The 23,512-nt window shown below is 37.3% G+C and overlaps 1 protein-coding gene across 3 annotated transcripts in view; it reads left to right on the top strand.

Annotated features, from left to right (window-relative positions):
• Positions 1–23,512, top strand: part of CPB1 (carboxypeptidase B1) — a 56,713-nt gene that overhangs the window by 7,759 nt on the left and 25,442 nt on the right. For 2 of the 3 annotated variants that reach the window (XM_045503345.1, XM_045503346.1), the window contains 3 exons: positions 15,086–15,326; positions 15,439–15,514; positions 22,265–22,389. In XM_045503345.1, coding sequence (XP_045359301.1) covers positions 15,217–15,326; positions 15,439–15,514; positions 22,265–22,389 — 311 coding nt within the window. In that variant the 5' untranslated portion in view covers positions 15,086–15,216. Of the gene's footprint in view, positions 1–7,407; positions 7,496–15,085; positions 15,327–15,438; positions 15,515–22,264; positions 22,390–23,512 lie in introns of those variants that run through there. The other variant, XM_045503347.1, reaches the window with a different exon arrangement.

Genomic DNA, 23,512 nt, shown 5'->3' with positions numbered 1-23,512 from the left:
AAGATGGGAAAATTTTTCCAATCTCTTAACTTCTCTGGTAAATTAATAAACTACCCTGAATGTTGTTCTGAATTTAGAAAGGTTTTAAAACAAATTACTTTTTTCTTCTCTGCCCCTTTAAGAATCAACCTACATTCCAGTTTTCAAATGTGAAATGCCCTTCAACCATAAAAGGACAAAAAGAGAAGGGATGAGATGATACACTCAAGGACACAGTTTTAAAGAATTAGATTGCTACATCACCTCACAGCAGACAGTCTGGAAATGACAATTGCTAGGCTTTTTGATGGTATTAGCAGAGTAGTAAATATAATGTATATGTCATTTTTATTCCAGACAGGAAGACTGGAGGTAGTTACCAGTGAATGACAGTAAATTGTACCAGATGCCAAGTAAATTTTAACAGCCTTTTAGCTGCACTTCTCATATTCACATACTCATTAGTATTTTAATTTTTAGGTATATAACTCAAGGTCTCAATACAACCCCATGTAAAAAGAAATTTTCAAAGATGTCTATAGAATAACATCCCGCTCTTGAGACAAAAATCCATAGTTTGATCGAGAAATTATTGTGTTGGTACCCAAGAGAAATGAAAACACATATCCACATAAAGAATTAAATATGAATGTTCTTAGCAGCATTACTCATAATTACCAAAAACTAGAAACAATCCAACTGCCCATTAACTAGTGAAGGTATAAACAACATGTGGCCCATCCAGACAATAAAATATTACTCAGGAATAAAAAGATATGAACTAGTCATAGATGATACATTATAGATGAACCTCAAAATCATTATGCTAAATGAAATAAGCCAGGTGCAAAAGACTCATATTCTATTATTCCACTTATTTGAAATATCTAGAGAATAAAAACCTAAGAGATAGAAAGCAGATCAGTGACTACCTGGAACTAGGGGTGGGAGCAAGGATTGCCTGCAAAGGAACCTAAGGATCTATCTAGGGTAACAGAAAGGTTCTAAAATTGAATTCTGGTTACAGTTACACAACTTTGTAAATTTACTTCCTCATCAATCCTTAGTTTACATGACCTCTCAGCAGTTTAGGTCTTAGGGTTGATGCTATAATGCATTGAGATTTGGGGAGTTATTGGAACGGGTGAATAGATTTTGCACCTTCACCTCTCCAAAGGCCCCATCAATTCCAACTGCCTACTGCACATTTCTACTTGGATAACACATTGGCATTTACATTCATAATGTATTTCATCACATCTAAATCACCATCATTTATAAAATAAACCATTATTTTGTATACAAGAAAAAAGTCACCAATTTGATGACATTCTATTCATTGTAAGAACCCCAGTTAATTGAGACATATGAAAAGGTGGGGGGGTTGGGGGGCGAGGCGCTGGTTTGCAGGGAACACTGTGTCCTGGGTTCAATGAACTCTAGTAAGGAGGTAAAGGATTGTTTCAGCTGGAATTCAGAAAGGAAGATATTTCAAGCAGCTGGCAGAGCTTGAACAAAGGCACGGATGTTTGGACAACTATGGCATCTGGAATGACGAAAGACAACTTGAAACAGATCTATTATCAAGAAGATATGAACACTTAAGCAGGCTCCCAACAATTATCATAATCTCCTAACCCTGAAATGCACTTCAGCATCCACACTCAAACTCTCACCAAAGCACAGTCTTGTTCTAAATGAAAATGCACCATTCACTTCATTCCTGAAACTACCCTCTTCTAAAATCACCTAGTAAGGAGTTACACATTTTAAGAATTCTGTAACTCAGAAATTAGCAAATTACATTAGCTTTTTAAGATTGTTTCTACTTTTTTAAAAATCCTAAATAAAGAGGGGCACCTGGGTGGCTCAGTCAGTTAAGCATCCAACTCCTCATTTTGGCTCATGTCATGATCTCAGGGTTGGTGAATTCGAGCCCCACAATGGGCTCTCTGCTGACAGTGCAGAGCCTGCTTGGGATTCTCTCTCTGTCTCTCTCTCTCTCTCTCTCTCTGTCCCTCCCCCACTTGTGCGCTTGTGCTCGCTTGCTCTCTTTCTCTCTCTCTTTCTCTCTCTCTCAAAATGAATAAATATAAATTCTAAATAAAGAGTTTTCTTTTAAAAATATGTGTTAAGAATGAAAGAAAAAAAGCACATCAATAAGGAAGAATGTCTAGTACTTGCACAGGCAGGCCAAAGTCCAGAATGTGTTACAGTCAATGGGAAAATGTCAAGGATAACAAAAATAATTTACCTGGATCATAAAGTGACAAGAATTAGCAAGAAATGAGTCCCTCTTCCTCTCTTCACTTTTGGGAGACAGTATCATCACTAAATAACGAAAGAAAAAAAAAGGAGACATAAATACACAAGGCCTAGTTCCTCCTGTTCTAGTTTGTCTTCACCTGGAAAGCAAAGAGGGACTCGAGCTCAGGAACGATGAGGAACAATAAGAAGCATCCAGCCCATTTACTTTGGTCACAGCCTCTATGCTCAGCTGGACTGTGCAGGGAATTCAGTTTCCCTAAGGGCCTGAAAGCCCTTGTATATGTTCACAAGGAACAAATGCATGGAACAGTAAAGAAATCAAATTACTTCTATTCAAGAAAAGCCCATCCCCCCCCCCCCCCCCCACTTCATAACTGCTGCCCTCTTTGTAGGCCACTTGTCACATCTCAGCTTCCACTCCTCAAGCCATGCTTAAAATTTCTTTTGTCCTGGGTAAAGTTGTCCCACTTCATCTCACAAAACTGCAGCTGCCTACGAAGCTGCCAACCTCTCTGTTCTGCACAGTTCCAAAGAATAATCTACTGGAGCAAGCATCGTTTTCACGCTAGCATCATGTAAGTACCTTACTGTCGCTGACACCATCTTGTTATTTAATGCTTTATTGGCTCTTACGTATGCCGACACAGACATCAAAAAGCCAAAACCAATGTCTAATCTAAACCTACTACACATATGCTTTTTTCCTGATTTGCCTCTCCATCTACAGCCTTACTAAAGTTCAAGTAAGCCATAGCTAGATTTGAAAGCAAGCTAATCCCATCAGTGGACCCAACAGGAGAAACTTAGCCCTGAGGTGACATTACCCAATGTCTGAAGACATGTTTGGTTGTCAGAGGCAGTAAGGGAGATTACTACTGGCATCTAATCAGCACTGTCAGGGGAAAGTGCTAAATATCCTACAAGGCACAGGACAGGCTGCACAAAGACAGTTATCCAGCCCAACATGTCAACAGTGGTAATATTGAGAAAACCTACAGTAGTCTACAAAATGTTACCAATTGCATGACTATAAAGTCATTTTTCATTTGACATGTATTCTTGGTATATAGAGTTACAGTATCTGCCTTCAAAGATTTAACAATGAATGAGCCAGAATGCCTGTTCTTCATACCTACCATGCATACATTTAACCACGTTCAGAGATCACCAGCCATCAGATAAAATAATGCATGTTAAAAACACACTGACTTTTTTTATTATTCCCAAAACACATGTAAGCTATTAATGTGAATAAATCATTAATAAGTCATTTAATAAATTCATTAAAAAGCAGTCACTAATGGTTCCTATGCATAATTTTCATTTATCTGCATTAAACATGATACCTGCATTAAACATGATATCCCCTCACCATAACCAGAATGTATGGAGTCTCTCTTTTACATCAGGAGATCTGAGCCACAGACCTGACCCTACATGGCTGGAGTATATATTCTGGATCTGCCTGATGCCCATTATGATGCTCCCACACCATGCTACTGGTTTATGTGAACATTTTGTTTGTTGGATAGCATGCTAAGTAGAAACATGAGCAAATGCATGGTTTCGAAAAGGAAAAAAAAAAAAAAAACTAGGAATAAAAAAGAGAGAGAAAGAGCTTTTTTTTTTCCCCCCAATCATCACTGCTTATGCCAGAGATGTTGGGGAAGCTGTGTCCTTCCTCTGCCTCTGAGGCCCTTCCATTGTCCACAATTTGTGACCTGATCCTATATTTTTTATCAGCTTGTCTGTCAGTTAAAATTTGCCATCAAACAAAACTTTTACCAAATGCTACCCTTATGCCCATTGGACTTAAACCAGCTACTCTTCCCACATTTTATACTCTGAATTAAATTGTGTGTGAAAATTACCTTTTATTGACTTTAGTGAGAGCCTTATACAAACTGAGGGCAGATTTCAACTGCCCACTGCCAAAATAGCCCTCTGTCCCATCTGTTGGATGCACATATCATTAAGACTTTTATTAGCCTCAGAAATAGAGAACTCATTTTATGGTGTTAGCTAAAAATCTACGAAAGTCCTTGAAAAGCAGCTCTTACTGGTCCTGGTAACCACTGAATTTCAGCCAATGCTGCTACAGAGCCAGACTAGCCATAGACATCAAAAGTTTAAAATGCATGTAAATGATAATACCAAAAGGTAATTTCATTGGCTATAAATTCATACTTTACATTAAAGTGCTCAAAGAAAGTGGAGACTTTTCAAAATTTAAGTTTTTAAGGAGTATTAAGAAAATTTCCTCAGAAACTCTGGAAAAAACATAACGGCTTACGGAAAACACCGTGAAGTAAAGACATGGCATAAGAGTCACCATCAGAAGAAATCAAGAACTTTCTTGGAAATGAAAAAGTTGTAAAAGGCTTAACCATTAGGGGCCCAGGGAGAAGTAATGACCTTTTACCAGAAGAAGAGAATAAAATCATGGAAGCCTAATATGGCTTTTTACAGTTCTGCTTACAATTACGCATTAGACAATTTACCCCTTGTGGATGAGTTCCTAAAGCCTGCTGAGATGTTGCACTTGGAGAAACGAATACATGCTGTTTTTTCTTCTGTTGTGGTTCATTTTTATTAAAACACGAAACCTACAACAACCAAAAGAATTTTTCACTTTTGCTGAATTTTACTCTTTCCAAGAAGACTGACAGCATGGATGAACATTTGTCCAATATTTGTAGTAAGTCCAACAATAAAAGACAATGGCTTATACATTCATGCCCAGTCAATGTCCTATGGGCTAGAATTCATAAAACAAAGGCAGCAGATGGCATACCTAAATTTAATTTGCTATTTGATTTATCCTTGCGTTACCATTCTGAAATGCAGACACTGAATGTTTTCTAACACCGTTAGAAAACACAAGATCATGCTTTGAGCAAGTTTATCATATAATCTGATGCTGGATCATCAATCCTGAAAATAAAAACTGTAGCCCATCCACAGAGGCACTCTTCTCAGATGAAGAGGGACCTGTCAACAGCCAATATTCCATGTATCGGGGATGGCATTTCATGCAGTTTGTAATCACCACTCATGGCAATAAAGCAATACCAGACACCATCAAAAGGAAGAATGTGCCTTTGATACTGCTGTTCTGATTTGAAATTAGGAAGGATATTTTCATGTGTTTCAGCCTTACGTCCCAATGTTTCCTGAGAAAACTGATGTTTTCTTGGATTGATTAATGTGATTACCTTTCCTTGTGGCTTCTTCTCTTGAACACTTTGCTACCATCTTTGACTGCCCATTAGTATAGATACAGATGAATATTCTGGGCTACCACATTCTAAAATGAAAACTTCTTGAGCCTTATGTTACTGCTTCTGGCAGATGTCAAAATAATTCCTGCTGACATCATGTTTAACAGACTTGCCTCCAAGTCAGATCAATGTTGGGGAACAGCATGCAGTGCTGCAAAATTAGGTCATTAATTGTGAAGCAACTTCAACCCTCCTTGCGTTTGGAGACCAAAACTTCCAAGGTAAAAGGAAACTGAACAATCTAAGATTCTGAATCTTCTTTTAAATCTCAATCAAGGTGTCAAATTAGCTATTTAATTCTCAAAAGTCTTTTGAAGGATCTTATTATTTTAAAGTATGGTGATAAAATATCTAGTTCTTCAAAGGGACTGTAAAACATTCCAGCGTTAAAATATATCCCTCCCAAAGGGTGAACATCCAAGTGCTAACATCCATTGTACTCGTCATCTTTTAAGCACTTAAATGTCAACTTTTTCAAATGACTCGAGGAGAATCTGTGGTCAACCTGTTACTCTCAACCATGTCAACCAGACTGGCCATCATAGGTTAGCCTATCAAATGACCTCATAGTAATATAATAAAAAGCACAAGAGTCTCAATGAGTCAGAATCTGAGGACAGAAAAAACAATCTGGTGGTTAGAAGTAAACTGCCAAATGACAGCATCAGCTGTATTATCTGTGCGCCTGGAGGTTGCCCTTCCAAGCTAATTTTAAGAATAAATTGAAATTGAACTGGAGCCATACAAAGTAGAACACAGACCTTTTTGAAGATTCATATCAGGTAAATATTAAACAGGTTGTCAGAAAATATTGGCATTTTGTTTTTTGGAATTGATTTTATGCTTTTACTTCTCTACCCATACAGAATTTTAATTAACATTTATTTATTAAAACCTGCCCTTTCCTCAAAAGGTTTTAAGCAATTTGACGTTTTGTTACGGCATTTTAAGAATAAAGATAATTCCCCACTACCTTACAAACTAGCAAAAAACAAACATTTCTCATATTTGAATTAAAGATATAAATGTACGTCTTCTTACAAGTTTGTTTCCAATAAAGTAAAGATGTTAATATGGAAATATAACATTTAATTTATTCATTTAATAATTCAAAATACCTTGGATTTTTTTCCTAAAATCCATAATCTAACACACAAATCCAGTATCAAAATATTAAGATAGATGGCCTATAAGAATTAACAAAGATAAATGTAGGTACAAAAACAGGTTGATTTATTTGGCACCATTCCAATCTACCTCCCTACTCTTCTGTCCTGATTAATTGCCCTCAGCAAGGAGCTGGAGCCTGGTTATGCTGTTTTCTTAATTCCGGTTGATGGAGTGTTGATACAAGGATAGAAGGAGAACCAACTGCCTTCAAACTAACCCATTCTTCAAGAGTTAATCAATCACAACTTGTCCATTTTAATTATCTCCCAAATTCCAAATAGAGATATGTTTGCAGTTTCCAAATATTTGCTTGATTAAAGATGTTTTCCTTGTTTCAACAAGGAACCTCAAATTGATGAGTCAGGTGGTAAGATTTATGGGGTGAAGTTGTCCTGTTTATCTTCCAGCTTTCAAAAATACTGGTCTACAATTCAGTAGTAAACAACATTCCCCCAGAGATATGCAGACCACATCCATTAATGATGATAATCATGCTTAAAAACATATGTATAAACATACATCAACATCAGTAAATGCCAGAGAGAAAAACCAGCCAAGAAAATGTTTACAAGCCTCCTTCTTCACATCCATAAAAAAAAAAAAAAAAAAACAGCTTGTTTGCATATTAAATATAATTACACAAAGCTAACAGGCCATTGGTGCACCTGGATAACATTTTCTGGTTGTTTTTGCCCTCCTTGGAGCAATACCAACAGATTGGGTCATCAATCAGTTACACCCATCAAGTTATAGGGAAATTCTGGCTGCCTCACAAACAACTGGACAATTCAGTTAAGGTAAGGATTTGAGCAGAATTTTGACTGAACTAATCATTTCTTTTGCTAGATGGAAACAAAAAAAAAGCTAACTTTTCAGAAATAATTCTCCATTTAGGAGCTTCGCCTCTATCATCTGAAATCCTATTGTGTTTTTAATATCAGAATCAAAGCACCAAAGTTCTCCTTTCATAGTAAATGGTCTAGCAATTGATGATAGAATATGATGATAATGACGATGATGATGATGATACAAGATTTACGAACAAATAATTTTTATATAAAATTCCTCTTGTTCTGGGGGCGCCTGGGTGGCTCAGTCAGTTGAGCGTCCGACTTCAGCTCAGGTCATGATCTCGCGGTCCATGAGTTCAAGCCCCGCGTCGGGCTCTGTCCTGACAGCTCAGAGCCTGGAGCCTGTTTCAGATTCTGTGCTCCCTCTCTCTCTGACCCTCCCCCGTTCATGCTCTGTCTCTCTCTGTCTCAAAAATAAATAAATGTTTAAAAAATTTTTTAAATAAATAAAAAATAAAATAAAACTAAATTAAATTAAATTAAATTCCTCTTGTTCAATATCAACAGACACAAATACATGTACAAAATACTTGAACCCGTCCAAGTCATTAGAACTATTTTCTCTGATTAAACAGAAATTACACATTCCCTAATTTATCTCTCTTCCCTTATATCATTTTGTCCTTAACAGTGAAGAAGAGCCCTCACCCACTAGTTCTATGTAGCACACAAGTTGAGAGAACAGTTTACCCAGAATCATCCATTGACCCAATTGTTAAATCCACACTCTAAAACAAAGAAGGAAGATGTCAAGAAAACTACTCCTTTAATATTTGTGCCTAACCACTTGCATGCCTGGCACAACAAGGCTTGAAGAGCAGAAATTAAGTCCCTTTCATCTCTGAATGCTCCACAGCACTTAGCCTAGTGACCTTAATGCTGAAGTCACAATAAACTCTTTGTCCTTGAACAAAACAGACTAAGAATCCACGAAACCATACTCTTTAGTTAATGTGATTCCATTTGTGATCTCAGTCTAAAGCTTCCCAAAATGTGTTCCCAAAATCACTGGTCCTAAGTGATGCTTTTGAAGAAAATGTACCACAACCAAACATACCAGAATGCAGCAAACGTCCTAAGTCTTCCAATTTCAACCAGAGTTAACCAACCCAGTGCTCTACTGTGAGATACTTGGGGAAATGCTGTCAGAGCCCCCTTTTTGATGATTTACCATACACATTAAAGACTCTAAGAACCCTACACTAAAGGAGCTTGTTTTTTTTAGCGTAAAGCAAACACATCTGACCTCAGAACCCCTTCCTATTTAACACCATGGAATATGTTTGGAGAAACGCTTTTCCAGAAACTGAGACGTCATATAGGATGAATTATAACACCATGGGGCAGTTTACACACTCTCCCAAAATCTCACACCGTTACATGAAACACAGACACAAAGGTGCTTTCGGACTTATTAGTCACCAAGCTGCGAATAAAAAATAAGAATTTAAATGTATAAACATGAGATAGGAAGCAGAAATCTCAATATCTACGGACAAACTATTACAGCTAACAAAAAAATTTTTAATTACTAACTGGAAATCTTAATTGCCCTCTACTTGCATTCACAAAGCATCAACTGAAATAAATTCTCTAGTATGTTTAAAGTTCCAAGTACAACACCACAAGTCATCCACAAATGATTATGCCCTCCTTTAGTGTATATCTGTAATTCTTTTTAACTGTCCAGATCTGAACTGCTTCTCTAAGTTTGTAGAATACTCTAGCTAAAGAGCCATACAAGGCTCCCACTATGAAAGTTAAAATTCAGAATCCCACTTTCCCAGCCTCTCTTGAAACTGGGACACTGACCTAAGATCTTGACTTTGACTTGGGAACTGGTGACAGATACAAGTGAGGACTGCTCAAGATTCATCCTGGGAAGGGTGGCAATAGCAGCAGTAATAGCTGTATTAGAAATTTTGCATGGGGTGTATGCTAAGGTTCTAGGAGTGGTCAAATGACTTAGGCCTGGCCAATCAGCACATCCCATCATCCTGACCACAGAATTGCTTCAAATATAGGCAGATGCATGTGCCAAGTAAGTCCACTAAGATTCAATCTGAAAATCTGGGTTAGATTTTTGAGAAGAAACTACCTTTCCAATAGAACTGCCAATTCAGTAGGATGTGAAACTGAACCTAACAGTGGCCTATTATCACATGGCAGAATTCACCAAAAAGAGAGACGTGTAAATCATCAACTGAACTTGTGAAGCCAGCATTATAGCTAAACACTTCACCTGCATGAATGAGTTTTCCGTTGCATTTAGCTAGTTTATTGTTTAGACCAGGGTTGTTATGCATGATAGAATTCCCATAGACTCCCTCCTTGCAGGCCATGATAGAGTTTGTTCAGTAGTTATCTGTTGTCACTGTATTACTGCCTCAGGTGAAGCGAAACAGTCAATACTGAAATTGAAGAAGAAAGCCACCTGGCTTTCTAAAGCAGACATTGATGGCTTATGGAATTTTTTCAGCTGGTTGGGTCTCATACCCTGGGGAGGAATGGCTGAGGTCAATGTTACAGATTGGTTTCATCATGCTGCTTAGAGTCCTGTGGATATTAACCTTAATTAAATGCCACATTAGATAAATTGAATGGATTTGGTCCTAGCCCCTGTCAGTCAGATTGATCAGAGTGACCAACAGAGTAGCATACTCATGAGGAAATTCACCAGAAATCAAGAGGGTATAGAAAAGGGTAGGTATTGAGAGACAATTCTCCATGGATCCCTCTGTTTCTATACATCCCAAGACAGCTCTTATTCTGGACTATCTTTTCAAAGATGTTTAAATAGCAAACAGCTTGGAAGACAGAAGTGACATCTCCCTTTGTGGCAAAGGAAAGTTCTGTTTGCCCTCCAGGATAATAAAGCAAACGTCAAAGGCAAAAGTTGAACAGATTTGCTAGCAGGCCCCTCATGAGGTTGAGAGTTTCCTAAACTCAATATTCCTCAACTGTGACACAAACCTCTGTACCCAGCATCCAACTGGGACACCTTCACATTTCCCTATGGGACTGGAAAATTAAAAGATGGATACAACCATAAAGTCTATGCTGTCTGCTATGTCATGCATAATAATGCCCTTTGATTCTGACCCAGGAATTTCATGTCTTCTGCCAGCCTCTATGAAACTGTGGAAGGACAGCTTATCATCTTATAAGTAGGATAAAATTTCAGACCCTTCCATTTTTTGACAAAGACCCAGATTAATATACAGAGATAGCATGCGTATAAGTTCAAAGTCTAAATATTGTAATTATATCAGTTCTCCCCAAATTGATCTATAGATTCAATGCAATCCCAATCAAAATCCCAGCAAGATTTTTCATAGAAATTGACAAGTTGGTACCAAAATATAAATGGAAATGTGAAGTATTTGGAATCAAACTTAGAAAAGAATAAAGTTGGAGGACTTATTTCATGTTAAGACTTACTATAAAGTATAATAATCAAGACATTGTAATAGTGGTATAAAACTAGACAAGATCAATGGAATATAATAGAAAGTCCAAAATTACACTCCACATATATGGTCAAATGAATTTTGACAGAGGAACCAAAGTAATTAAATGGGGAAAGAAGTCTTCTTAACATACAGTAATAGATATACTGGAGATCCATATTTTAAGTTTGTTGATCCATACTTCACACCATAAAACCCAAATGACAAAGCTCTTTTAAGAAACATAGGCAGGGGCGCCTGGGTGGCGCAGTCGGTTAAGCGTCCGACTTCAGCCAGGTCACGATCTCGCGGTCCGTGAGTTCGAGCCCCGCGTCGGGCTCTGGGCTGATGGCTCAGAGCCTGGAGCCTGTTTCCGATTCTGTGTCTCCCTCTCTCTCTGCCCCTCCCCCGTTCATGCTCTGTCTCTCTCTGTCCCAAAAATAAATAAAGGTTGAAAAAAAAAATTTAAAAAAAAAAAAAAAAAAAAAAAAAAGAAACATAGGCAAATATGTTTGAGACTCTGGGATAGGCAAAGATTTGTTGGAAAGCATGTAAAAGGCATGAACTTTAAAAGGAAAACGTATATAAACTGAAGCTTCATCAAAATTTAAAACTTCTGCTCATAAAAAGATAAAACTGAGAAAATGAAAATGAAAGCCACCTACTGAGAAGAAATACTTGTCATACATATTTCTAACAAAGGACTTCTATGCAGAATATATAAAGAACCGCTACAAAGCAAAAATAAAAAGCCAAATAACCAAATTTTTTCAAAAAGGCAACTGACCTCAATAGATGCTTGACAACAAAGAATTATAAATGGTCAATACATATATGAAAAGATATGCAACATCATAAATTTCAGGGAAATAAATACAAATTAAAAGCACAATTAGATACCAGTGCACACTCACTCGAGCAACTGGATACTGGTACAAGCTTAAAATGGTACAACTACTGTGGGAAAAAGTTTGGCAGAATCTTAGGTTAAACCTTCACCTACATTATTATTTAGCAATTCCACTCTTAGATATTTACCTCCCCCAAGGTGAAAACCTATGTCAACAAAAAGGTCTGTACAAAAATTTTTATGGCAGCTCTATTCATAATAACACAAAATTGGAAACAACACAAGTATCCATCAACAAGAAAATGAATAAACAAATTGTCGTATATTCACACAATGAAATATTACTTGTTATTAAAGAATAACAAGCTAATAATGCAAACAAAAATACTAATATATCTCAAAAACATTATCTTCAATGAAAGAAGCTAGACACAAAGGAATATTTATGGTATGATCTCATTTATATGAAGTTTTAGTACAGGCAAAACCAATGTATGAAGCTAAAAATCCAAATAGTGGTTGCCTGAGGGGAATACAGAAATACTAGAAAGTTCTCAAAAGAACTTCTTAGTTATTTTGAGAGTTCTGATGAAAATGCTCTAAACTTTGATTGAGATGTTTGTTACATGAGTATATATACATTTGTCAAAACTCATCAAATGTTACACTTATATCTATATAATTTATTACATATAATTCTCAATTCAAAATGAAGAATATACTACAAAAAATTATCAAATATATTTTTTAATTTAAATTCAATTTAGTTAACATACAGTGTAGCATTTGTTTCAGGAGTAGAACCCAATGATTCATCACTTACATAAAACACCGAGTGCTCAGCCCAAGTGCCCTCCTTAATGCCCATCACCCATTTAGCCCATTCCCCCCTATGCCATCCACTTTCCCTCCAGCAACACTCCATTTGCTTTCTGTATTTAAGGGTCTCTTGGGGCACCTGAATGACTCAGTCTGTTAAGTGTCTGACCTCGGCTCAGGTTATGATCTCACAATTCGTGTGTTTGAGCCACACATTGGGCTCTCTCTGCTCTCAGCATAGAGCCTGCTTCAGATCCCCTGTCCCCCTCTCTCTCTGCCCCTCCCCCACTTGGGCTCTCTCTCTGCCTCTCTCAAAATAAATAAATAAACTTTTAAAAAAATGAGCCTCTTATGGTTTGCCTTCCTTTCCATTTTTATCTTATTTTTCCTTCCCTTCCCTTATGTTTATCTACTGTGTTTCTTAAATTCCACACAAGTGAAATCCTATGATATCTGTCTTTCTCTGACTTATTTCACTAAGCATAATACACTCCAGCTCTATCCACATTGTTGCAAATGGAAATATTTCATTCTTTTTGATCACTGAGTAATAGTCTGGTGTGTATATGTGTGTGTGTGTGTGTGTGTGTGTGTGTGTGTGTGTGTGTGTGTGTCTTTTTTATCCATTCATCAGTTGATGTACATATGGGCTCTTTCCATAAGTTGGCTACTGTTGATAGCACTGCTATAAACATTAGGGTGCATGTTCCCCCCCCCCTTAAAATCAGCATTTTTTGTATCCTTTGGATAAATACCCACTAGTAGTACAACTGCTGAGTTATAGGGCAGTTCTATTTTTAATTTTTTGAGGAATCTCCATACCGTTTTCCAGAGTGGCTACACCAGTTTGCATTCCCACAAGCAGTACAAAAGGGTTCCCCTTTCTCCATATCCTCGCCAACATCTATTGTTTCCTGAGTTATTCATTTTAGCCATTCTGACAGGTGGCAGGTGGCACCTCATTGTAGTTTTGATTTGTATTTCTCTGATGATGGGTAATGTTGAGCATCTTTGCATGTGTCCATTAGCCCTCTGGATGTCTTCTTTGGAAAAGTGTCTATTCATGTCTTCTGCCCACTTATTCATTGGGTTATTTATTTTTTGTTTGTTTGGTTTGGAAAGTTCTATATAGATTTTGGATACTAACCCTTTATCCAATATGTCATTTGCAAATATCTTCTCCCATTCCATCATTTAGTTTTGTTGATTGTTTCCTTTGCTGTGCAGACGCTTTTTATCTTGCTGAGGTCCCAATAGTTCATTTTTGTTTGTATTTCTCTTGCCTCCAGAGATGTTGAGTAAGAAGTTGCTGTGGCCGAGGGCAAAGTAGTTGCTGCCCGTTTCTCCTCTAAGATTTTGATGGCTTCCTGTCTCATATTCAGGTCTTTCATCCATTTTGAATTCATTTTTGTGTATGGTGTATGAAAGTGGTCCAGTTTCATTCTTCTGCATGTACCTGTCCAGTTTTCCCAACACCATTTGCTGAAGAGACTTTTTCCCATTGGATATTCTTTCCTACTTTGTCTAAGTTTAGTTGCACATACATCTTTGGGTCCATTTCTGGGTTCTTTACTCTGTTCCATTGATCCATGTGTCTGTTTTTGTGCCAGCACCTATGTCTTGTTATTACAGCTTTGTAATACAGCTTGAAGTACAGAATCGTGATACCTCCAGCTTTGGTTTCTTTTTCAGGATTGCTTTGGCTATTTGGGTTTTTTTTCTGGTTCCATACAAATTTTAGGATTGTTTGTTCTAGCTCTGTGGAGAATGTTTTTGTTATTCCGATAGGGATTGCACTGAATGTGTAGATTGCTTTGGGTAGTATCGACACATAAATAATATTTGTTCTTCCAATCCATGATCATGGCTGTTTCTCCATTTCTTTGTGTCTTCTTCATTTTTTTTCATAAGCTTTCTATAGTTTTCAGTGTATTAATTTTTTACCTCTTTGGTTAGGTTTGTCCCTAGGTATCTTATAGGCTTTGCTGCAATTGTAAGTGGAATAAATTCCTTGATTTCTCTTTCTGCTGCTTCATTATTAGTGTATAGAAATGCAACTGATTTCTATACGTTGAATTGATATCCTGCAACTTTGCTGAATTCATGTATATCAGTTCTAACAGGTTTTTGGGTGGAGTTTTTCAGGTTTTCCACACATTCATGTCATCTGTGAAGAGTGAAAGTTTGACTTCTTACATGACAGGGATGTCCACTCTCACCACTGTCGTTCAACATAGTACTAGAAGTCCTAGCCTCAGCAATCAGACAACAAAAGAAATAAAAGGCATACAAATTGGCAACGAAGAATTTAAATTATAAGATAGATTTCATTTAAAACTCATTTACCTCCAAACTATTCAAGGCCTAACATCCAAATTAAATAGGTTGAACTTGAGATTATTTGCTCTGTATCCACAGGTGTTGAGAGAGATATCCTCTCAGACTTTACACACCTACCAAGGCAACAATGCCAGGAAAACCATTAATCAAGATTTGATAGTGCCTATCTGCAATCAGAAGAAGAAAACAAACAACACCTTGGATTATAAATGCAGGTGAAACACACCCAAAGGACCAAGTCAGTCACAATGTTGGCGCTCTTACTTCTTGTGACTGTGGCCCTAGCATCTGCTCACCATTCCGGTGAGCACTTTGAAGGGTAAGTAAGCAACTCCTTATATGAGCAAGTCCTCTTCCTTGCTATCCCCCAAATTTGAATGCATTACCAAATTTTACATTTTCTCTTCTTCTTCTGCTACCTCGCCATTCAGTGAGAAGGTGTTCCGTGTCAATGTTGAAGATGAAAATCACATCAGCTTACTCCATGAGTTGGCCAGCACCACCCAGGTAAATAATGATCCAACACTATAGGTTTGCTTCACAATTACTTTAAAATCTTAGAGTGCACTGTGATTCCATCAAAGGAAGAATGACTGAAATATTAACTATAGCAAGAAATAACCTGAAAAACATTTAATGCCACAATACCTTTTTTTTTCCCCTGCCTAAATTAGATTGCCATAGCCCTATAGTATTATAAATCCATGGTAACTTTTGAAGGAGCTGACAGGACATGACAACTGGATGAGTTGGAACAGTCGCAAAGGTCACAGAACATCTAATGTACAGTCACTTCCCTTCTAAGGCAAAAGTGAAAAATGATCAACTTGGATATTACTGAAAAACTGGGCTTCTGTCCAACTTGAAATTCATTTCCACATCCCATGTATCATCTGTTCCCTTTGATTTTCTTTCATTCCAAATCAAACAGCTTGAGTTTTCATGACCTTGCTTCAGGTCCTCTTAATGATATGACATGAAGGAGTTGGGGGCAAAGAAGGTAAAAAGCCATGAATGATTTCCATACTTTTCTTTTACTTTCAAGAAACCAAAATCTCTATGCTACTTAAAGTAAATCCACTGAATACGGGATGAGAACTGATATTTTTAATTATATATATAGTGTAGCAGGAAGCTATTGTTGACCACAAATAGCTCACTTGGGCCAAAGTTGTTTCTTCATGAAATATAAACCAAAATAATTTGCTAGACCCCTAAATACCTATCTATCTATCTATCTTTTTATAGGGTTTTTTTTTTTCTTTTGGCTTTTAAGGTATGGACCAAAAAAAAAAAAAAGAAGGTACAGTGTCATAATCTGAAATAGATTCAAAAGTTTAGAATTGAGGGGCGCCTGGGTGGCGCAGTCGGTTAAGCGTCCGACTTCAGCCAGGTCACGATCTCGCGGTCCGGGAGTTCGAGCCCCACGTCAGGCTCTGGGCTGATGGCTCAGAGCCTGGAGCCTGTTTCCGATTCTGTGTCTCCCTCTCTCTCTGCCCCTCCCCCGTTCATGCTCTGTCTCTCTCTGTCCCAAAAATAAATAAACGTTGAAAAAAAAAAAATTTTTAGAATTGAAAGAAAATAAGGAGTCATGTATTCCGGCCTTCCACTCAAACTGGAATTTCCTCCATAGAAATACCATCCCTGGTTGCTAGCCTTAATAAAAACTGTTTGAGAACTTTTAAGGATGGAAGGAATGCTGCTTTTCAGAGTAGCCCATTTGCCTCACAAGTCAACTGTTACATGAAGCTGAAAGCTACCTTCTCTAACTTTGGCCCATTGGACTTAGTTGAGCCAAATATTGTCTTACCTCTAAGATTTACCTTTTCCAGGCCTTCTATCATTTCTCTTAGCACTGGTTTACACTGATCATTCCTGGTCACCTTTGGATATAGCTCAATCTGTCTGTATTTCTTTTTTAAAATGTAGCTTTCAGAATTGGCACTAGACTTCTAGGTATGCTCTGATTAATACAGTCTACAGGACAATTGCCTGTCTTCATCTGTAAAACAGACATTTGTTAATGGGGCCTGAGATTCTTTTAAACATCTTGAACAGTTAAAGAATACTCTTAGTTTATAATAAGCCTATGGCCAATAGAAACCAGTAGGTTATTCTTTTTTCACATGAATCTTTCTTAGACAAGGTATTATTTCTTCTTGACTAATTTATTTTTTACCTAAATGCAGGATTTTAGATTTACTGTGTTAAAATTTATCTTTATAGTTTATTTTCAGCATGATGAGATCATTTAAAAAACTAATTCAGTCATCCATGGAAATAATTCTTCCCCCTAGCTTTGCATCACCAGCAAGTTTGACAAGCACTCCTTCCCAACTTTTATCTTTGTCATTAATAAAGATAAATATTAAGTCAATCAGGGGTCAGCACAGAATTAGAGGCCTCCTTCATGGTTCATTCATTCAATACATATTTATCAGGAGCCTCCAATATGTTAAGTATTGAAAGTGATTCATTAACCAACTATCCTCAGATGTTTACTCAATTACCCACATTACTGGGGTGTCAGCTCCAGCTAACACTGTGCTTTCCAGCTTGTAAAGAAGAATATAAATGCAGAGACTTTACAAATGCTTTGCTAAGATCTAGATTCAGCATTATATCAGGCTAGTGGTCTCTTTCAGTAAGAAGATGAAGTTAATTAGGCCTGACTTACTCTTGCTTTAAACTATGCTGGCTCCCAGGGATCACAGCTTCCTTTTCTGAGCATTCACAATCCATCTGCTTTCAGTTTACTCCACAGCTTTGCCAGAATCCATGCTAAACCCCACGAGCTCCTGCTTCTGGAATTCACCTGTTTTCCTCCTTATGAAATCCAAGATTTACCCCCTCTACTCCTCAGTGATTCCTTCAAGCTCTGATTCCTCCAAGATTGCTGAAGAAGTTCTGCAATCACATGTGCTTTATTATTTTAGTTCCCTAAAATTCAGCATTTTACAATAGTCAAGAGCAGAGAATCTGGACTCAGACTCCTAGATTCAATTCCTTGTTCAACCACTTGCTAGCTGGACTTTAGACATCTCTCTGGATCTCAACTTTCTCATTTGCCAAACGAGAGGAATAACAGTATTTACCTTATAGGATTGTTATGAGATTTAAAAGACTTGATATCAGTGAAGCACTTGGAACATAGTGATAACTATTTAAGTATTTGTTATTATTATCATCACTACAACTGGAATATAAATGCAATTTACATGGCCAGTATAATCCCCTGTCTCCTCATCTATCTTGGGCCTCTATGTTCTCTTTCCAAAGAAGGCATTTCTACTAAAAATCGTAACATGTGAACAATTCTTTACTTATGGCAATTTCATCTCTCAGTGGAAGTAGAAGAAACAAGAAATGGTATACCCCCTCGGAAAAGTCAAAAGCCAAACAACAGTTAAACGGGAAAACTTTCTTTTCTTCCTGCTGCAAGCATCATGCTTTATCTCTAAGCAATGGGACTGCACATTTCTTCTTTATTCATTTTGTTTCCCACATGAATGAAAAGGAGATATTTTTTTCTCCTTAGCAATCTTGCAAGTGCAGCATATTCTGTACTATAGCCTTCCTGATAAGATCATTACAAGGGCATCTAGTCTTTGTATTCATCCTTGGCTATGTGTCCTTCCTCCCAGCTTTTAAACATATCTTTTCACAAGTTGAATACACTAGAGAGATCTGTGATGACATAGGACTCTAGCAGCCTCCCCTTTTCATCTGTAATTATATACTAAGGGGTTTATTTTATCTCCTTGTAATCAGAATTGCACTTTTTCCTTTATTGCAGGCACTAACCATAAAACCTATCCTCTTTGCTCTGTGCTTTCTTGAACTCTGTTTCTCTATGATGAGGTCCATGTTCGTCTATATGCCCAGAGTAACATGGTTACAGTCTTCCAGTGTTCTCATCACTCCCACTATACTACTAAGTTGCTCCCTACTGTCTGGAACTATGCCTGGATTAGAAGTCAACCCTCCAAACAAGAAAGGAAAATTCCATCAAGATAAAATAGTCTATCAGATGTTCAACTTATAGTCAAATGCAACGTGAAGAAACAAACTGTGTAAATTTGTAAAGAACCAAAGATCTCCAACACCACTATTTATTCTTTTAAAAGCCTAAAAGAATTTACAGTGGACATACTTAATCTTGCTTTTGTGCTGGTTCTATAAGATATTTTAAGAAAGACTCTTCAGTTATTAGCTAGCTGCCTTATTAAGTTAACATTCCCACTGTGCTATCACTTAAAGATATTCCTTTATCCTCCAACAAACGCTCTTTACAGTTTTTTTAACTCAGCTTCCTGGATTTATAATTTTATAACCTCAGTTTTACAAGTTCTTAACATATAATCCAATTCCCCATATCTCACATCATATATTTTACTCTATTTCCATATTTCAGACATAGATCTCGCTCACATGGTCTTGGTGATTACTGAAATGTATATTTATCTCCTTGTGAGAATATTTTGAGTTTATTAATTTTATCCATACTTGATACATTGGTAAACATCTATGAGGCTATAGAGTTCTTCCTGATTTTTGGTTCCATTTCTCCTAAGAAGCACTAGCAACTAACTCCAGTATAGTAAGTCTGCATCACAGCTGGAGAACTTCATAGCGTTGGATGCTGGTATATTTGCTGACAAATTTTCCCCATGTCAGACTGAAATTTATAGTACCTCAGGTTAGGTCTTCAAGTTTTCTGTAAAAACATATTCATGAGATTTCTCTGCCTCCATTTTAAAGAATCTATCATTGTCACTGCAGAATCCTAAAAGTCTCTATCTCTCTCAGTCTCTCTCAGTCTCGATAGACAGACAGATATAGAGATATAAATATAGACACATAGATACAGATATGTGTGTAGATAGGCAGATAGAGAGAGAGAGAGAGATCTCCCAATATTTCTGAGAGCCAAGACCAATGAGTAAGAAGTAAAAGATTAGGAAAGGCAGCTTTCAACTTAATATCACAAAAAAAAAACCCCACTCATAAAGCAATTAGGCTATTCTGAATTGGCACTGAATGTATTGAAGATTGTATCAGAACCATCACCAAGATATCATACAGGTACATGCTGCTCTAAGTGAAAAGCTAGTGTCTTAATACAGGTTCCTCAAAGTAGAATCTTAGACAAAGATTTGGGGGCCAAGTTTTTTTGGGGAAGTACAAGGAACACTGGTAAAGAAGTGAGGAGTGATGCGGAGAATGGAAGGCAGACAACAAAGGGGATACTATTAAGACAACTACCATAGACGATGATTAGAGCTTACTCCTACAGAGAAACTCCAAGAAAGGGTAAAATCGCCCACCTCAGAATTATCCCGCCTAAGAAATGAGAGAATTGGAATATTTACACATCCACTTCCCAGGCTCACTGGTTGAGTGCTTCTCTGTAAAGAGTTATTACTTTGCCACCTCCTGGCTGCTGCAACCTGTTAGCTTGGCTTTTTCCAGTTCCAGGGGAAAGAGCCTTCACAGAGATGAAGCTCGGGGCGGTAAGGGGTCCCCTGAGTACACTAAAAGGTCCCAGCGTTATGTGTGGGTGGGGCACTGTCAAGTTCCCTACTGATGTCTGGAAGACTTTGTGTACTTTACCAATTCAAAACCTCTGTATCTATAATAAAGATACACATCCCTCTCCCATCCCACCTTGGAATGACAAGCATTCTTAGGAACACAAATTCAGAGTTAACTTTTAAAAATATAATTTTTCCTATAATGTGCTTGTCTTCATTGCCCTTCTCTTTACCATGTTGGCTAACTAGAATTCATCACCAGACCCTTGTTTTCTCTGTTCTTATCATGGCATGCCTTTATACCTCCCCCACTATCTTTTAACTTTCATCTTTATTTTCTCATCTATGACTCACTAGATCACATTCTGTAGCTAATCCTTATCAAATCATCAGTACTGTCTCCCTTCAACACCTTACTGACAATCACACTTTTCTTCTGGAATCCCTTCTGATATTGTCCTAATGTCTCTGCCTCCTACTACCCTGACACTCCCTGTGGTCCTGACTCATGACTCAGCACCCACTAGACATCTACAATGGTCTCAAGATTACCAGGACAGGATATAGGTTATTGGATTCTCCATAGGCAAGTGTACCTGAAACTGAGTCATGTTATTATCTTACCTAATTAGTTTCAATTGAACAACCTCTAAGTCTTGCCCAAACTCCCTTCTAAGTTTCCAAGCAGTGATCCTAAATATCACCTGTCTCAGGCTGGAGACTAGCTCGTAAACATATAAACAGGGACTGGGTGAGACTCAGGGGCAGAGAAAGACCCACTGTCAGGATCACCTCAAGCTTCAAGGTCTTTTCTCAGCTCAAGGAAGAAACAGGAAAACAGACACCTGAGAGAGGCAACACACCCTTAGTTAATGTTTTTCCATGGGGAAAAAAAAAAGGAGATTTGAAACCATACATCCAAAAGGGAAAACATTAGAATTCTCAAATATGTCATCCTGTTATTTTTGTGCATAAATGTCTCTAAAACCTTCCCGGTAAAGACAGAAGCTATGTTTGATTCGCTCACTAATATATTCCTAGTTTCAGGCACAGAGCCTAGCACATAATAGGTCCCTAGTAACAGCAGATGAATAATTGAATGAATGAAAATGTCTGGATCTTTGAGAGCACTTTGTTTCTGGCCATGATGCCAAGATGACCACTGTGGAAAGAGGCATTTTTCCTCTCTGATATATCCTCCACAGGTCAGAGATGTAGATCTTGGTTCTGCACATTACAGTGGCAAGAACAGTGCTGAGTTCCAAGTACAAATGAACAAAATACATCAATTCAAAAGTAAAAAGGAAAGCTCAATCTCTTTCTATTAAATTTTGTGGTTCTAGTTAATTCATCATCATTCATTCCAGCACATTTATCCATTACCACAAACACCACTATGTCAATAAGCAACTGCTCCAGAAAATCAATAAATAGAAAAGAACCATTATAGAAAATATTGCAACTAACTAGCATTATGGGAAACAATTACATGTTCTTCATGCTTGATGATAATCAGTTAAGGCCATGTATGTATGTGTAAACATTGTTATTAACATCTAACTTTTGGTTCCAACTTGTTCACTCAAAGGAAATGTTTTTAAGAGATTTCATGGATGATTTCAATTTAAAAATAACTCAATGGAGAAGAGTACTAGCGTGCTTGATGATAATTCACTCATTGAATTATAGGTGTCAAATACAATATATCTTACTCTTTATTCAGATTGACTTCTGGAAACCAGATTCTGTCACACAGATTAAACCTCACAGTACAGTTGACTTCCGTGTTAAAGCAGAAGATATTTTCACTGTGGAAAATTTTCTGAAGCAACATGAACTACAATATGAGTAAGTTTATGTTTTATAACTATTAAAATTCTCTCCCATGTATGTTCTCATCTTAGCCTCTGAATAACCCTGGGAAGGCAAAACTAAGACCAAGAACAGGCTTCCCTAGGGCTCCAAAAAATAGATCATGGCAAAACTGGCCCTACATTCCAAATCTTAAGACTTTAAGCCCAGTAGATTTTTTTTTAGTTACTGTTCTAATAAAAATGGCTTTCACTTTTGAACTCCAATTCAGCAAGATACCTGACCTGCTACTGGTTTACAAATGATACACAGACTACAGGTCAAATCATGAACACTCTATTATCAATCAGCTAGACAGTTTTAGACCTAAATTACACCAAGCCTTCTTTCCAAGTGAGAAGTCCTTATGAATTAGGACTCTCATGCTCCTGACTTTTTGTGTACGCACACTGGACTCAATAAATATTTATTTCAACTTAACCAATTATTCCTATTTTATTATCATTTTAAATTTCTTCACCATGAAAAGTGTACTTCTTAATCCCCATCCTCTTTCTTCCCCATTCCCCCACCCATATCCCCTCTGGTAACCATCGGTTTTTTTCTCTTTAAGAGTCTGTTTCTTGGGTCACCTGGGTGGCTCATTTGGATAAGCAACTGACTTCGGCTCAGGCCATGATCTCATGGTCCATGGGTTCAAGCCCCACATCAGGCTCTGTGCTGACAGCTCAGAGCCTGGAGCCTGCTTTGGGTTCTGTGTCTTCCTGTCTCTCTGCCCTTTCCTTGCTCGTGCTCTGTCTCTCTCTGTCTCTCAAAAATAAATAAACATTAACGAATTTTTTAAAAAAGAATCTGCTTCTTGGTTTGTCTCTTTTCTTTGCTCATTTGTTTTGTTTCTTAAATTCCAGATATGAGTGAGATCATATAGTATTTGTCTTTTTCTGAGTGACTTATTTCACTTAGCATTATACTCTCTAGCTCTGTCCATGTTGTTGCAAGTGGCAAGATTCCATTCTTTTTTATGACTGAACAATATTCCATTGTATACATACACCACACCTTCTTTATCCATTATATCGAAGTGTATGGACACTTAGGCTGCTTCTATAATTTGGATATTGTAAATAATGCTGCAATAGAAAAAAAAAAGAGGTGCATG

Source organism: Leopardus geoffroyi, chromosome C2 (assembly GCF_018350155.1).
Source record: "Leopardus geoffroyi isolate Oge1 chromosome C2, O.geoffroyi_Oge1_pat1.0, whole genome shotgun sequence".
Lineage (NCBI taxonomy): Eukaryota > Metazoa > Chordata > Mammalia > Carnivora > Felidae > Leopardus > Leopardus geoffroyi.
This window is presented reverse-complemented; position numbering and strand designations above follow the sequence as displayed.